The sequence below is a fragment of the Helianthus annuus genome, chromosome 1 (assembly GCF_002127325.2).
Source record: "Helianthus annuus cultivar XRQ/B chromosome 1, HanXRQr2.0-SUNRISE, whole genome shotgun sequence".
Classification (NCBI taxonomy): domain Eukaryota; kingdom Viridiplantae; phylum Streptophyta; class Magnoliopsida; order Asterales; family Asteraceae; genus Helianthus; species Helianthus annuus.
Window position 1 is genome coordinate 147,341,890 of NC_035433.2, and position 15,820 is coordinate 147,357,709.

Sequence of the window (15,820 nt, forward strand, 5' to 3'; positions counted from 1 at the left end):
ACATGATAAATATTGTTTCCAAATAAAACTATATAACTTACTTGTTCTTCCAGTGATTTCTCTAGTTGTTGCAACACCTTCTTTGCTGTAGCTCGTTTTTTTCTATCCTTAACTAAGCATTGGCTGACAATCGCTCGAAATGTAGACAATGATTTTGGGGCTATTTGTTCCTTTATATCCTTAAACACAATTGATTCAAGGTCTCCTTCTCCATGGATTTGATTAAGAATCTTAGTTGTAGCTTCTTTATCATATTCTTCTGTGGGCACTAACAGTTGCCCGTGCAAAATCTCGAATAAAACAACCCCCAAAGAGTAAATGTCTGATTTTTCAGTAAAGAACCCTGCATTCTCAAATTGTGGGTCAACATAGCCAGCAGTGCCAACAATCAAGCTGTTTACTTTGCCATTTCTAGCAGTTATTGCAGACAACCCAAAATCAGATATTTTTGCCTTCCAATCACCTTTTAGAAGTATATTACCACTTTTAATATCCCGGTGTATCACTGTCTCGTTTGTTGGAGCATCTCTATGAAGAAAAGCCAACCCGCGCGCGATACCAATAGATATTTCGAGTCGTTTAGTCCATGTAAGGCTAGGGTTGCCCAAACGTCTATCGAGACTTTTATAAGATGCATGCTCATAAACAATTATTTTTTCACCGTTTTCGTTACAATAGCCTTCAAGACCGATGATATTCTCGTGTTTGTACTCAAAAAGAATTTCAAGCTCCATCAAAAAATGTTCTTCTCCCTGACGTTTCTCCCCATGCATACGCTTTGCAACAATTGGAATACTTTTATTACCACGTGTAAGTATTCCTTCATATACGTTCCCAAATCCTCCACGTCCAATAAGATTATCACGACTGAAGTCGTTTGTGGCCACCTTAATTTCTTCAAATGACATTTGGAGGTTGTCCTTATTGTTTTCCTGTGATTCATGAAACACAAGATCAACTTCATAATTCAGAACTATGTTCAAATTCTTATCTAAAATGTGGTTGGGTATCCTTATTGGTTTATTTAATTTCATTTCTTTTAGGAAAGAGTCCCAACATAACCTTTGGCTGAAAATTTTAAAAATGTCTATTGCAATGAATTGGCGTTAAAATACATCGATCAAATCAAATATCATTAGTGTAACATTGTATCAAATTTTGGTTAAGGTGTGTTGCTTAATGGTTAGAAAACAAATGATGAAGGTTTGGATGTGTAAAGAACAAAAGAAGATGGGTTACAGATCTGGACTTGTGGCCATCTTTTGGGTCTATATATAAAGTCCCTTCCCTACTTACGACAAAATTCTCAAAAAGGTGAAATCCTTAATCTTTACACATCCCAAGTGCAAGGGTTAGATTAGTATAGGTTTAAAGTTAGTCATACGGCAGTTACAAAGTATAGGGGCTGAAAGTGTCAAGACAGAAGATGATAACCGCTCAATAAGGAAAGGATGTGTCTCCATGGACACACCCATTCGCGATTGGCTGCAAGCAAAGGAACAAGGAGACGCGACTCTTGGACAAGAAGACATAACCATTCAAGTTAAATCTCATCCACATATTCAAGAGTCACACCCGTTCGTGAAGAAACACGTCTCTACACTCGCAACTGTTCGTTTAGTATAAATAGGGCTTGTATGTTTCATTTGTAATCATCAGAATCTTATACTTTCACATTCAATATAGTTATTCGTTCGATTGTTCATAGTTTATCATTGTGTTCGTGTTCGTGTTCGTAAGGGTTCTGACCAACAGTGGTATCAGAGCGCATGTTTCAAGTCTGGGAAGAAGAAGAAGAAACCGATAGGAATCATCACAACCAGGTTCTTGTTTTTTTTTTAAATTCAAATTTCGTGTGAATCGTTAAATTTGTGATAAATCGCATCAGTAAAAGAATCGGAATCAAAGAATCTGTTTTTTTAAAATCCTTTCAAAATTCAATCTAATAAATCGAATCAGTGAAGGAGTCAAAGAATCTGTGTTTTTTCTCAAGCTTTAGGGATTGTTGTCAATTCTTTATTACTTTCATGTTTCAAGATTGAATAATAATAAAATAGTCAAAACTTGATTCTGTTCATTCTTTTAAAGAATTTAAACGTATAGTCTTATTTCTAATATTGAAAAGGAAACACTTTTTCACAACTAGTTTATGAAAAGAAAGAATCATAGAAAAATATTTTTGAAGTCAAAATCGAAACGTAAGCAAATCGTATATCAAGAACCTGAGTGTGTGGTATAAATCCTGTGTGGTACGAAAAATCCTGTGTGGTACAAAAATCCTGTGTGGTACAAAGTCCTTCGTGGTACAACCTTCGTGGTACAAGAACCTTCGTGGTGACAAGACCTGTGTGGCAAAGCAAGAAAGAAAGACCTGTGTGGCAAATCAAGACCTGTGTGGCAAAAGAAAGACCTGTGTGGCAATAAAAAAACCTGTGTGGTGCAAGCAAGAAGAAATATTGAAGTAAAGCAAGGAAGATAGGAAAGAAAAAGTCTAAGAAAGCAAATCAGAAAGCAAGTATGTCAGGAAAAGACGACAAAGAAAGCACGTCAACGTCAATTCGCGAGCAAGGAAATATATCCCTTCAATGCCCAAAGTTGACTGAATCGAATTACACTCAGTGGGCAATCTTGATAGAAACGATCTTAAAGGCATATAGTCTTTGGGATACGGTTGTCTCAAAGGAAGGGGTAGATGAGAAAAAGGCGCATACAACGAAAGCAATGATCTTCCAAACGTTATCGGGAGATATTCTAATGCAAGTTGCGCAATATGAGAGTGCAAAGGAAGTTTGGGATGCAATTAAAGTTCGATATCTTGGAGCCGATATGGTTCAGAAAGCGCGTCTGCAAACTTTGAGAAGTGAATTAGAAGCCTTAAAGATGGGAGAAAACGAAACAATAAGTAGTTTCGCAAGCAAGTTGGGTGGTATAAAATCCAAGTTTAAAAGCCTCGGTACCACCATTAAAGATAAGAAGATTGTAAGGAAATTACTTATCTCTGTTCCGAAGAAGTTTCTACCGATTGTGGCATCCATCGAGCAGTATTCAGAAATAGATAAAATGACATTTGAAGAAGCAGTGGGTAGGATTACAGCATTTGAAGAACGCCTCAAGAGCCAAAACGAACCGGAGAACAATAATCTGTTAATGGCAAGTTCAGACAATCATTCCGGAAATTGGCATCATGGAAAAGGACGTGGCGATCAAAGTCAAGGTAGAGGACATGGAGGAAGCTCATTTAGAGGAGGAAGAGGACGTGGACGAAGTATGAACCGAGGAAATACAGACAAGAGAGAGTTAAAGTGTTACGAATGCGGTGAGTTCGGTCACTTCGCATACGAGTGTAGCAAGCGAAAAGATGAAGAACAGGAGAAGGACGAAGAGGCTCATCTTGCATTGGAAGAAGAACCAATGCTATTGCAAGTCAAGCAAGTTCAAGACCTGCAACAACTCAAGGATGTTCAAGATTAGGGGGGTGAATGAAATCCTTAATCTTTACACATCCCAAGTGCAAGGGTTAGATTAGTATAGGTTTAAAGTTAGTTATACGGCAGTTACAAAGTATAGGGGCTGAAAGTGTCAAGACAGAAGATGATAACCGCTCACTAAAGGAAAGGATGTGTCTCCATGGACACACCCATTCGCGATTGGCTGCAAGCAAAGGAACAAGGAGACGTGACTCTTGGACAAGAAGACATAACCATTCAAGGTAAATCTCATCCACATATTCAAGAGTCACACCCGTTCGTGAAGAAACACGTCTCTACACTCGCAACTGTTCGTTTAGTATAAATAGGGCTTGTATGTTTCATTTGTAATCATCAGAATCTTATACTTTCACATTCAATATAGTTATTCGTTCGATTGTTCATAGTTTATCATTGTGTTCGTGTTCGTGTTCGTAAGGGTTCTGACCAACAAAAGGATCCCTCTCTTCAAATTATTGGCCTCTACAATCTCTCTAAAATGGAGCCACATGCTGCCTGTTCGAGCATCTAAATCATTGGAGGAGATGAAGGAAGGAGAAGAAATAAGAGTAGGGGCTCTTTGATTCTTTGAAGAATCTCTTAGAAGTCAACAAAGAGAATTAATGTGTTTGTGTGTATATTTTTAATTTTTTATTCATAAGAAAAGAAGCCCCCCATGCCAAAAAGGGGAAAAATACACATTCTAAATTTTACATAGAAGTATGAATGATTCAGATTTGTCTATGTATATATATTATATGTATATATGTACCTGCAGATCATTATAAGTTTCTTGTAAGGAAATATAGACTTACCTGAAATGACAATGCTTTCTTAAGTTCATCGAGGATGTCTTTTGCTGTGGGACGGTCTTTTTGAGCTTCTGCTACACATTTATGTGCGATATTGATGTACGTTGTCAAAGAATCTTGATTGGGTCCTTTATGTAGTGTGGATGTGAGTTCGTCTACTTCTTCCATAACTTTGAGATCTATCATTTCATTTATTTTGTTATCTTTGAAACGTAGTCGTGCAACTTGTGCAATTCCCCTTGCATCCTCAGCAAGGTAAGTTTTATCATAGGCAAGCTTCCCGCATAAGATCTCGAATAGAACCACCCCAAAAGAGTAGATATCTACGGCTGTTACCAACCTACCAGTTTTAGGAAATTCTGGACATAAATAGACCTCTGTGCCTACTACAGTATTTGTACGGATAGATTTTGACTGTTGATTGGATCTCGAGAGACCAAAGTCAGCAAGTTTTGCCACCAAATTCTTGCTTAACAAAATGTTTCCGCTTTTTATGTCACTGTGAAGTATCAAACTTTTTGAATCTTTCGAGTGAAGGTAGTGCAATGCACTTGCAATTTCAATGGCAATCTTTATGCGTTGCAACCAGGTAAGAGTAGTTGAGCTGTCAGTGCTTACCAAATACTCATCCAGACTACCATTAGAAGCAAACTCATAAACAAGTATCATATTAGGACCTTCATCACAAAAGCCAAGAAGAGAAATTACATTGGGATGCTTACACCTGGTAAGCAATTCGATTTCTGCAATGAACCCTTTTCTTCCTCGTTGTGCGTCTGTAATGCGCTTTATAGCTACTGTTGTCAATTTCCTAGAAATTTCATCTTTAGCTTTGTCTTCGATTGGTAGCTCAAGTTGTGTGCGGTACACCATACCATATCCCCCTTCCCCAAGGTAAAATTCTTTGTCAAAATTGTTGGTTGCCTTTCGTATGTCTTCGAAGGGAATCATTAATCGTTCCAAGGGTCCACCCTGAAAGACAATTGTGAGGTACATTATTTGTTGATTCTTCCATGAAATAAAAAGAAATTTATAGAAGACGGCATCAAGAACAGCACAATATTAGCTAAGTATTTTCAACATTCATATTTGTTTAATATAATTCAAAGTTTTATTGTTTCAATGAGTTTCATTTATCGTAGATATTTGAATTCTAAATATTAGTATATTTGAATTAAGTTGTTAAGGTCCTAGTCGGTTTATGATGTGTCTATATTGTGTTTGGGTAATTAATCATAATTTGGAGAATAATCATTAGGTGGTTAGTGCTTCCGTGCCAACATTGTGGTATCAGAGCTTGCATGTTTGATCCAAATCTTCTTGTTCAACATGTTAAATTTTTCTTCTCAAAATTATCTGTTGTTCAACCCTGGAAAACAGAGATGTCTGTCCTACCATTTCGCTGCTAGTTTTAAGGGGCAAAGGTTATAATTTTTGGCAAATAAGGATGAAGTCAGTTCTCCCCTCGTATGATCTCAAGAATAAAGACACGAGAGCCTTATCGATCATCTAGCAAGGGGAACAGGATGAAGTTTCCTCATGAGATAACGTCAAAAACTTCCCATGTTTTACAACTTGTTCAAACTAAAGTATGTGGACCAACTCCAACCTAGTCTCTTGGAGGTAACAACTATTTCGTACAATTTATTGATGATTTCAGCAAAGATGACGTGGGTCTATTTTATACGGGAGAAACCTAAGGTTTTTAATGAATGTAAGCTATTTAAAGCCAAAGTTAAACTTGAAACCGGATTGAAAGCCAAAGTCATACAGTCTAACCGAGGAGGAGAATACTTGTCAAAAGAGTTTTTGTGAGAACGAAGGGATTAGGCATGATTTAACCGCTTCTTACACTCCCTAACAAAATGGAGTACCGGAACAAAAAATTGAAGTGTTGTTGAGATAGCTATAAGCATGTTGTGAGGGAAAAATCAAATTAATCATCTTTGGGGAGAAGTTGTGTCTACAACCGTATATCCACAGAATTTGTTACCTATAAAAGTAATAAGTGGACATCCTCCTTGTGACGTTTATTATGGGAGAAATCATCGGTCGATTATTTCATGGTGTTTGGGTGTGTTGGCTATGCTTTAACATTGGAACCACAAAGAAAGAAGTATGAGAATTTGATAATAGTTAAATGTATGTATTGGTTTCTGTGTCTTTTACAACTAATTTACAGCAAATATATATAGAGGAAAATAATACATTTAATACATAGGAGGGAATTGTGGAAATAAAAAGAGTAGTAATGTTGACTGCATAATTTGTTCCTTGAGATTGGGTAACGTATTGACTGCATGATTTGCTCTTTGATATTTGGTAACAACTTGACTATATCAATTATGATCTACATTCCTTATACGCCCCCGCAAGATGGAGGATCCGTCGGATACGCCAATCTTGGATCTATTACGAAGAAATGGTGCTCTCATTAGTGGTTTAGTTTTAGTGAGCATATCTGCTAATTGATCTTGAGAGCTAACATGAAGCACCCGTAGCTAACATGAAGCACCCGTAGCTGCCCGGCCACAATTTGTTCTCTAACAAAGTGATAATCAAGTGCTACATGGTTCATCCGCGAATGATATACTGGATTGGCGCAAAGATAGGTAGCACCGGAGTTGTCACAAAACAAGGTTGGAGTTGCCTTTGTAGTAAGGCCAAGTTCATGCAATAAATTCTTAGTCCATGTGATTTCCGTTGCGGTGTTGGCTAGAGCTTTCTATTCAGCATCGGTTGAGGAGCGTGAAACTGACATTTGACGAGTAGACTTCCACGAAATAATATTAGTGCCTAGGTAAAGCATGTAGGCAGTGGTAGACCGACCAACATCATGTACACCGCCCCAATCTGAATCCGAGAAAGCCGAGAGATCGAGCGAGGAATTTTGGTTTAAGAAGATACCATGATGAATTGCGCCTTTAAGATAACGCATAACACGTTTTAGAGCTTGCCAATGTGTTTGACGTGGATGATACATAAATCCGGAGAGTTTGTTAATGGCAAAGGAAATATCTGGGCGAGTGAATGCTAGATATTGAAGTGATCCTACGAGTTTTCGATATGGTGTTTCATCCACCGTAGGGGAAGAGTCAGATGCCGATAAAGGTTCAGTGGCACTGAGTGGGGTAGCAACTTCTTTTGCTCCATCCATTTTAAATTGATGCAAAATATCTTGGATGTAGCGATGTTGTCATAGAAAGAGACCATTTGGGGTGGGAATCACTTCAACACCAAGAAAAAGACGAGGCATGCCAAGATCCTTGATAGAGAATTTGCGGCTTAGAGCCTCGATAAAGTGATCAACGAACTTTGAGTTGTTGCCCGTAAGAACGATATCATCAACATAAACCATGAAGTAGCAGGTGATATCTTGATGTTTGTAGGTAAAAAGAGAGGCATCGGCAAGGGATTTTCGAAATCCAAAGTGAAGCAGGAAGTGTGCAAGTTCAATATACCAAGCATGTGGTGCTTGTTTTAAGTCGTACAATGATTTCTTGAGCTACCAAACATGATTAGGGTATTGTGGATTAACATAGCCTGGTGGTTGAATCATGTAGACATCTTCATGGAGTGTGCCATGAAGGAAAGCATTATTAACATCTAATTGACGCAGTGGCCAATTTTTGGTGAGTGGGATGGAGAGGATGGTTCGAATGGTGATTGGTTTGGTGACGGGACTAAAGGTATCGAAGTAGTCCTTACCATGTTGTTGGAGGAACCCTTTTGCGACAAGACGGGCTTTGTATTTTTCAATGGAGCCATCTGGATTGCGTTTAATTCTAAAGACCTGTTTGCACCCAATGGGTTTATTAGGTGTAGCGGGAACAAGTTCCCATGTTTGGTTTTGAAGCAATGCACTGAACTCGGAATCCATAGTAGCACGCCAGTGGGGGTCTTTAGATGCTTGGTTGTGAGTTGTGGGTTTAAGAGTGGCTGGGAGAGGGTGGAGAGTAGTGTTGTTAACATGATGAGAATTGTAATATTTCGGATTTTGTTTGCGAATTCTCTGTGGCCGAGAGGGAGTAGGAGAAGAAGAATTGGTTTCGGTTGTGGAAGTAGCGACTGTAGAGGGTGATGGTTGACTATCGGCCGGGGTTTGATTGTAATCGACTGGAGTAGGATTGGATAAAGATTGGACGTCGGCATTTGGTAAGGAATTGGCTGGGATGGAATTCGATGAAGAATGGGTGTCGGCATGAAGGGGAGGAGAGTCGGGTGGTGACGTGGTAGTATAGGAATTGGAAGTGGAGTTCGATGTGAGAGAATGTGAAATTGGTTGGCTGAAAGGCGACAAGGGATTAGGAGGATTAGTGGTAGTGTGTGAAGGGTTGGTTATTGGATCAGAGAAGTGCATGGAAGGGGAAGTGGTATTAGGAGGAGTCGTTGAGTTGTTATAAACAGTGTGAATGAAGGTGGTAGGAGTGGGTAAAGGAGTTGTACATTAGCTTGAGTTTTAAATGGAAACATATAATCAACAAATTCAACATGACGAGAGTGGTATAAACGTTGAGAGGATGGGTCATAGCACTTATAGGTGGATTTGGAGAATGAGTAACCAAGAAAAATACATTTGGAGGAATGATTGTGAAGTTTCGATTTGGCATAAGGACGAAGCCATGGAAAACAGAAACAACCGAAGGGTTTGATTTTTGTGTAGGTAGGTGATGTTTTGTGTAATTTTTCAAAGGGAGACAAAAAAAATTAGAATTTTGGTTGGAAGACGATTGATAAGGTGGACCGCGGTTTGAAACGCATGAGACCAAAACGTGAGAGGTAGATCAGCATGTGAAAGGAGTGATAGACCGGTTTCAACAATATGTCGATGTCGGCGTTCTGCCACTCCATTTTGTTCCGCGGTGTGGGGAGGGGTAGTGAAGTGAGAAATGCCATTTCGTTGAAGATAAGAAGCAAGTCCTATATATACGCCTCCATTATCCGAAAAAATTGACACTAGTGGTGTACGGATTTTTTTTCAACCAGTGTTTTAAATTGTGGAAACAATATAGAAACGTCTGATTTCTTTTTAATTGGGTAAAGCCAATTGTACTTAGAGTAAAAATCAACAAAAATTACATAGTAGGAATAACCGTCATTTGAAGTTTGAACTGGTCCCCAAACATCTGTATAAACAAGTTTAAGAGGTTTGGACACAATAAAAGAGTTTTCACGAAATGGTAATTTATGACTTTAATTCAACGAACATGCATCACAATGAAAAGAACTAGCGGACGTATTATTGTAAACAAGTCCTAATTTATTTAGAAGACGCTTTAGAACTTGAATGGATGGGTGTCCGAATATGTGATGCCACGAAAGGAGAGAGGTAGGTGTCTTGATGCTTGAATGAACTTGTATAGGAGGATGTCGAGGATTGGATGTTGCATAGTAGACATCATTACGTAGTTTTGGAACGAGTAGTACATTTTGAAGTAGTAAAGAACGAGATGATGTAGGAATAGAAGAGTGACCAATGTGAGAAATGGAAAGGGTATTACCGTTACCTAGGACGATCTCATCGAGTTCCCCGTGTTCGGAGAGGTTGTGCATGAAGGCTTGGTTGGGCGCGGCATGATCGGTGGCGCCGGTATCAAACATTAGTGAGGATGAGGAGCTTGCCATAGATGAGTTTACTTGAGGATTTGAAGACGATGCCGATGCAATGGTGATATTGTTGTTCTGTAAAAAACGTGCTAACTTCCTACACTCTTTAGTATCATGACCGGGAATATTGCAATATTGACAAAAAAACGAGTTACGGTTACCGAGCGAAAAGTTGTTTGGTCCACCGGTTTGTCCTTGGGCCTCGTTGTACCTTGATCCATAGCTATTGGGCCTGTTAGAGACTCTGGCTTCATTACCAGACCTGAAGGAGTGCCGCCCTACTTGACTCTGTGTTTGATTCACGGTAGAAATGGCAGGAGTTGGGTGGGAGGAAAACAAGGTCCTTTCATTATCTACTAACTTGTAGATATCAGTAAAAGTCATTGGTGTGTCTCGCATCTTGGCGGCAGCAGTGATGTGTTTATAGTCATCTCCTAGGTGGGCAATGATGTGAACAATTAAGTCTTCGTCTTTGATGGGGCTCTGAGCAATCGCCAATTCGTCTGCAATTGCTTTCATCTCGTTAAGGAACTGAGTAATCGGTTTGTCACCTTTGCTTTGCTGTGGGTGGCGAGTTGTGTTTTTAGGGAGATTACCCGTGACCTGGATGTACTGGCGTAGGTTTCAGTGAGCGGCGGAGGAGACAATCGGCTGGACAAGATCGGAGTAGCTGCCAAGAAGGGCTCCGAGAAGTATCTGGTCTTGCCGGTGTCAGAGACGGTAGGTTGGATTTCTTTTGCCTTCTGATTCCTTCGGTGGTGATGAGGTGAGTCTGTCAACAAACTGATCGAGGTCAAGTCCAACCAGTGTGGACATAACCTGTTTACGCCATGCCGGGAAGTTGCTTTCGGTGAGTTTAATTGGAAAATTTGTGGATGTGGATAGTGGGATGACTATGTTGTGTTGGATGTTGTCATTAGAGCAGGTTTCAAAAAAAGAGGGAACAAAAATGATGACAGGATCGAAATTCTCAGAGGAGAGTGTGAGCTCTTGATACCATATGAGAATTTGATAATAGTTAAATGTATGTATTGGTTTCTGTGTCTTTTACAACTAATTTACAGCAATATATATAGAGGAAAATACATCTATGCATTTAATACATAGGAGGGAATTGTGGAAATAAAAAGAGCAGTAATGTTGACTGCATGATTTGCTCCTTGAGATTGGGTAATGTATTGATGCATGATTTGCTCTTTGAGATTGGGTAACAGCTTGACTATATCCATTATGATCTACATTCCTAATAAGAAGTTCCAATCAAAATCCACCAAGTATTAGCCAAACTGTAAGGCCTACAGGCTTTACAATCAGTCAAGAAAAGAGTTATCAGGAGTTACGATATGTAGTTTACTAAACTAGCTAGGTGGAATTCTAATAAACAAAAAGAACATTGACTTCCACTAGAATTAATTCTAGATGTAGGCTACAAAAGTTAAGAACAAGAAGGAAACCATTAATGGTGATATCAGTAGTAGCTCAAGCATCAAGAAAGATCAAGGGAGTAAAAAAGGTTCAACGCGAGTATAAGTGAAACTAAGAGCACTTCTCTAAAGAGATGGACATTCACTGATCCTTATGCACATACGATTCCACTAAAAAACACATGCCAGTTCGCACTCACTTTGATAGAACCAACATGTTATAATGAAGCAGCTGGAAAGAAAGAGTGGGCTGATGCCATGAAAAATGAGCTAGGATCGCTAAAAAGTCATGAGACTTGGACGTAAACTAACTTGCTAATAAAAAAAAGCGTTTCAGTTAGATGGGTGTACAAGACTAAATTTTTTGCCGAGGGTATATACAAAAATATAAGGCTCGATTGGTTGCGAAAGGATATGTACAAGAATACATAATCGACTATGAAGAGACGTTCCTCCCCTTTGCACGTTTACTACTGGCCCTAGCCACTAAACAAGGGTGGAAGATGTATCTATTCGATGTGAAATCAGTGTTTTTAATGGGCCATTGAAGGAGGAAGCTTACGTAGTCTAATCACTCAGTTTCGAAATAAAACACTACCAGAAAACTGCTACTATTCCTACTAAAAATTATATAATAAAATAAATATAATTGAATTAAACACAAAATTTTAAAACAAAAAATTTTCATGGGAAATTCGTAGGAAAGTTAAGAAAATTAATTCAGTGAGAAATGAGTAGGAAAATTCCAACGAAACATTTGTGTGGGAAATGAGTAGGAAAATATGTAGGAAATGCGTGAGAAAAGGATTACCCTCGTGTCCCGTGTTCGTGGGAGATCCGTGGGTAACTGCAGTTACCCACATATTTCTCACGGAAATTGACGTGGGAATAGTAGCAGTTTTTTAGTAGTGAAAGACCAAGAACATACAGTGTACAAACTGCACAAGGCCTTGTATGGCTTGAAACAAGTGCCTCGTCTTAGGTATGATCGAATTAACACGTATTTACAACAAAATTTGTATCATAATGAAGACCGAGCCAACCGTCTACACAAAGGTGGTAAATAACGTAGGAAGAATTATTGTGTGTTTGTATGTAGATAATCAACATTAGTTCATCCAAAGAACTGCTTCAAGAATTCAAGTCCAAGATGATAAGCGAATTTGAGATGATAGATCTTGGAAAATTGTCCTATTTTCTTAGGTTGGAGATTGCACAACAAGATCATGGTGTGTTTGTGTGATGAGGAGCAGGTCCAAGAGCTTAGCTTGACCAGCTTGATAAAGGGAAGCGGAAAAAGCCCAACACATAAGCTTATTTGTAATGCTCTATATTATAAAATTTATCACATTTCCTTTGAGAAATTATTCTTGTTTTTTTTCTTTGGTTCAGGGCCATTTCAACGTTTTTAGAGACCCTAAGTAAACTACGAAGTTGAGGTCTTTTTGCAAAATTATCATTTTCAATATATTTAGTAACAAAACTCTTCTTCTTTACCTAGGCTGGAATGTGAGATTTTTTCCTAAACAATTTTTATCTAAGTGTTGGTGCACTTGTGTCTGTACTTTGTCTGTATTCGGTCACGATGTAAACGATGTCCTTGTCAGTTCTGTAAGTTGACCAAGTCAACCGTCCTCCTGGTTTGACTTGGCAACAGTTAGTAAATTTGATGTAAGTTGTCTGACTCGAAGGATGAGTGATCGAAGGATAATGTAGATCCTTCGATCACCTCGAAAGATATGCTTCGATTGATAGACCTCGAAAGATCATCTTTCGAGGTCCTTGCTGATCCTTCGAAAGCCTTGCATTCGAAAGATGATCCTTCGGACCATCTATCGAATCCTTCGGACCAGACATCAGATGCTGGGTATAAATACCCATGCAGTGTGTTGAGAACAGATAGATGCACACACCGAAAGAGAGAGAGTTCTTGAGAGCATTCTGTCCAGAAAACACACACACACACTAGAGAGTTTGCAAAACACATTTGTGAACATTGAGCTTGTAACCGAAACCTTTCATACGTATTAATACAGTGGTGTTAATCGGTGAATCTTTGTGTTTGTGCTTGTTTCATCCCGGTTTGCTCACTAGCTTGGATTCCGCACTTGCTAGTGAGTTTGTATAACAAGGTTTAGGTTCGTCATCCTCCGTGAAAGGGACCTACAAGTGGTATCAGAGCCAAGGCTCTTTACCTTGTTTAAAACCGGGTTTTATTCAAGTTCTTGGTGTGTTTGGACATTTGGTTTTGCACCCGTTTTTGGAGTTTTTATTGCACTTTTAAACTGAAAAACGAGTTCTAAACCTTCGGGAGTGCTCTAGGTTGGGTTGGGTAACTTGAAAACTTATTTTTAAGTGACTTGGTAATTTCCGGCCATTTCTCCGGTAAGTATTCCGGTGACTGGTTTTAGGATAAGGTGGTCCATTTTTGGTAAAACTTTCAAAGTTGGTGGGAAAGTACAACCTGCACATCCTTTCTGCCGAAAGTTGACTTACCAACCCATCACCTTTTCACCAACCCGTCACATCTGTGTCAGTGTGTCAGTGGATCTCGAAAGATATCTTTCGACCTCGAAAGACCATCTTTCGATCAAGGAAGGCTCGATAGATCATCATCTTTCGACCCATCCTTCGAAGTCCGAAACATATCTTTCGATCAGGGAATCTATTCGAAAGACAGTTATTCGAAAGATAAGGATAAATACTCGAAAGATAGGGATCTTTTAAATAGTGAATCCTTCGAGTTTGTGAATCTTTCGAAATCATTGTTCGAGATACAACAGTGATCTTTCGAGCACTGTTGATCCTTCGAACAAGTTTTGATCTTTCGATTGTGGTCTGCTTATTGTTAACAAGTTTCTGTGATTTCAGATCTTTCGAACAGGATCCTTCGGCTGTGTAATCTTTCGAAATATTCACTTAGCATTTATTTTGCTTATCAATCATGAATCCAAATTGGTGGAATCCGGCTCCAGATAGTGGTGAATATACAAGATCAAGTGTCACTCCCTCATGGTGGGGTACACCGGCTCCAGACGATGGAAAATACACGAATACAAGGTCATCTCCTTCATGGGCCGAGTCTCCGGTATCGACATCTTCTCAGGGAAATCAATGGGCATTGGTATCGAATCAAACTCCGAGCATTCAAAGTATCTTACTAAGCGAAAGTGAAACAGGAAGTTTGAATCGACCTCCAAAGTTGATGCATTTGAATGAATATCCAGGATGGGTTGAGAGATTTAAAACATATGTTCTTGGTCAAAATACCGAACTGTGGATACGTTTCACTACAGATTTCGATCAAGCCATAGAGGTTGCTGCTTCAGATACTGCTACGTTTGCCGATCTTCCAGAAGATAAAAAGAAAACCTATGATCTGGAAAAGAAGGCATACGCCATTCTCACTCAGGCGTTAAGCAGGGATATCTACCACCAGTTTGTCAGCTTCAAGACAACAAAGAAGTTGTGGGACGGATTGAAAAACAGAGGAGTAGGAAATGCAGCAACACGTCAAATGCGTCATGATCTTCTCAAGAAAGAATTTGATGGTTTCACTTGTATGGATAAGGAGTCCTTGGGAGATATGACAAGCCGGTTTTATCATTTGCTTACGGAATTGGACAATTATAGTGTAACGACAACTCAAGCTGAAGTGGTGAAGAAGTTTGCTGATGCTTTGCCTCCTCAATGGAGTAGTTTCTTAGAAATCCTGAAGTACAACGGAGTGTTGAGAACCACTAATATCAACGACTTCGTGCAACTTTTGGAAAACAAGGATCAGGAGGAGACATTAAAGGCAAAAAGAGTTCCAGTGGCGCAAAATCCAGAGATGTATTGTGGAACTTCCAATTCTTCGTCTGCAAGAACCGGTCCACATGCTCCACTTCAAACAGCGTTTGTTACTAGCACGGATATGTATGGCAACCCTGTGCAAGTTCCTGTTAAGCCACCTCCCACCACAGATATGTACGGAAATCCAATACAACCACCTCCTCCTCCGCCTCCTGCTCAACAACAACGTGCATGTTATGGAGGAACATCATCTGCTAGTCAACAATCAAAGCCAGGTACAGTACAGCTCGACACGTCAAGCTTCTCTAAAATCAGTGTAGAAGTAGCTAAGGAACACATGGAGCTGCTTAACACTGTAGTGAGTGCGTACTGTGGGTTAATAGAAGGTCAGATTGGCAACATTAATCTGACACAAGAAGATTACAGGCAGATTGATAAAGAAGAGATGGACTTGATGGACATCAAGTGGGCCTTTGCTAGTGCTGTAAGAAGAGCAAAGGATTGGATGGAAAGTACTGGCAGAACCAGCTTGGAAAGTAAGCGAGACACCAAGTATGGGTTCGATAAGCAAGCTGTAAAGTGCTTCAACTGTGGTGAACGGGGTCACTTTAAACGGGAATGTACAAAGCCAGCACAGCACGGGAATCAAAACCCCTTCAGAAACCAAGGCAACCAGCAGAACAGAAACAATGAGCGTACATTGGTGCCTGTCAAC

The 15,820-nt window shown here is 39.4% G+C and overlaps 1 protein-coding gene across 1 annotated transcript in view; it reads right to left on the reverse strand.

Moving 5' to 3' along the window:
- The window catches only part of LOC110883952, a 30,421-nt gene that overhangs the window by 2,504 nt on the left and 12,097 nt on the right, over positions 1-15,820 (reverse strand). The window contains exons 3-4 of the mRNA XM_022131622.2: positions 4,283-5,251; positions 42-932 (exon numbers count right to left, since the gene is read on the reverse strand). Of these exons, the coding sequence (XP_021987314.2) occupies positions 42-932; positions 4,283-5,251 (1,860 nt within the window). The remainder of the gene's footprint in view (positions 1-41; positions 933-4,282; positions 5,252-15,820) is intronic.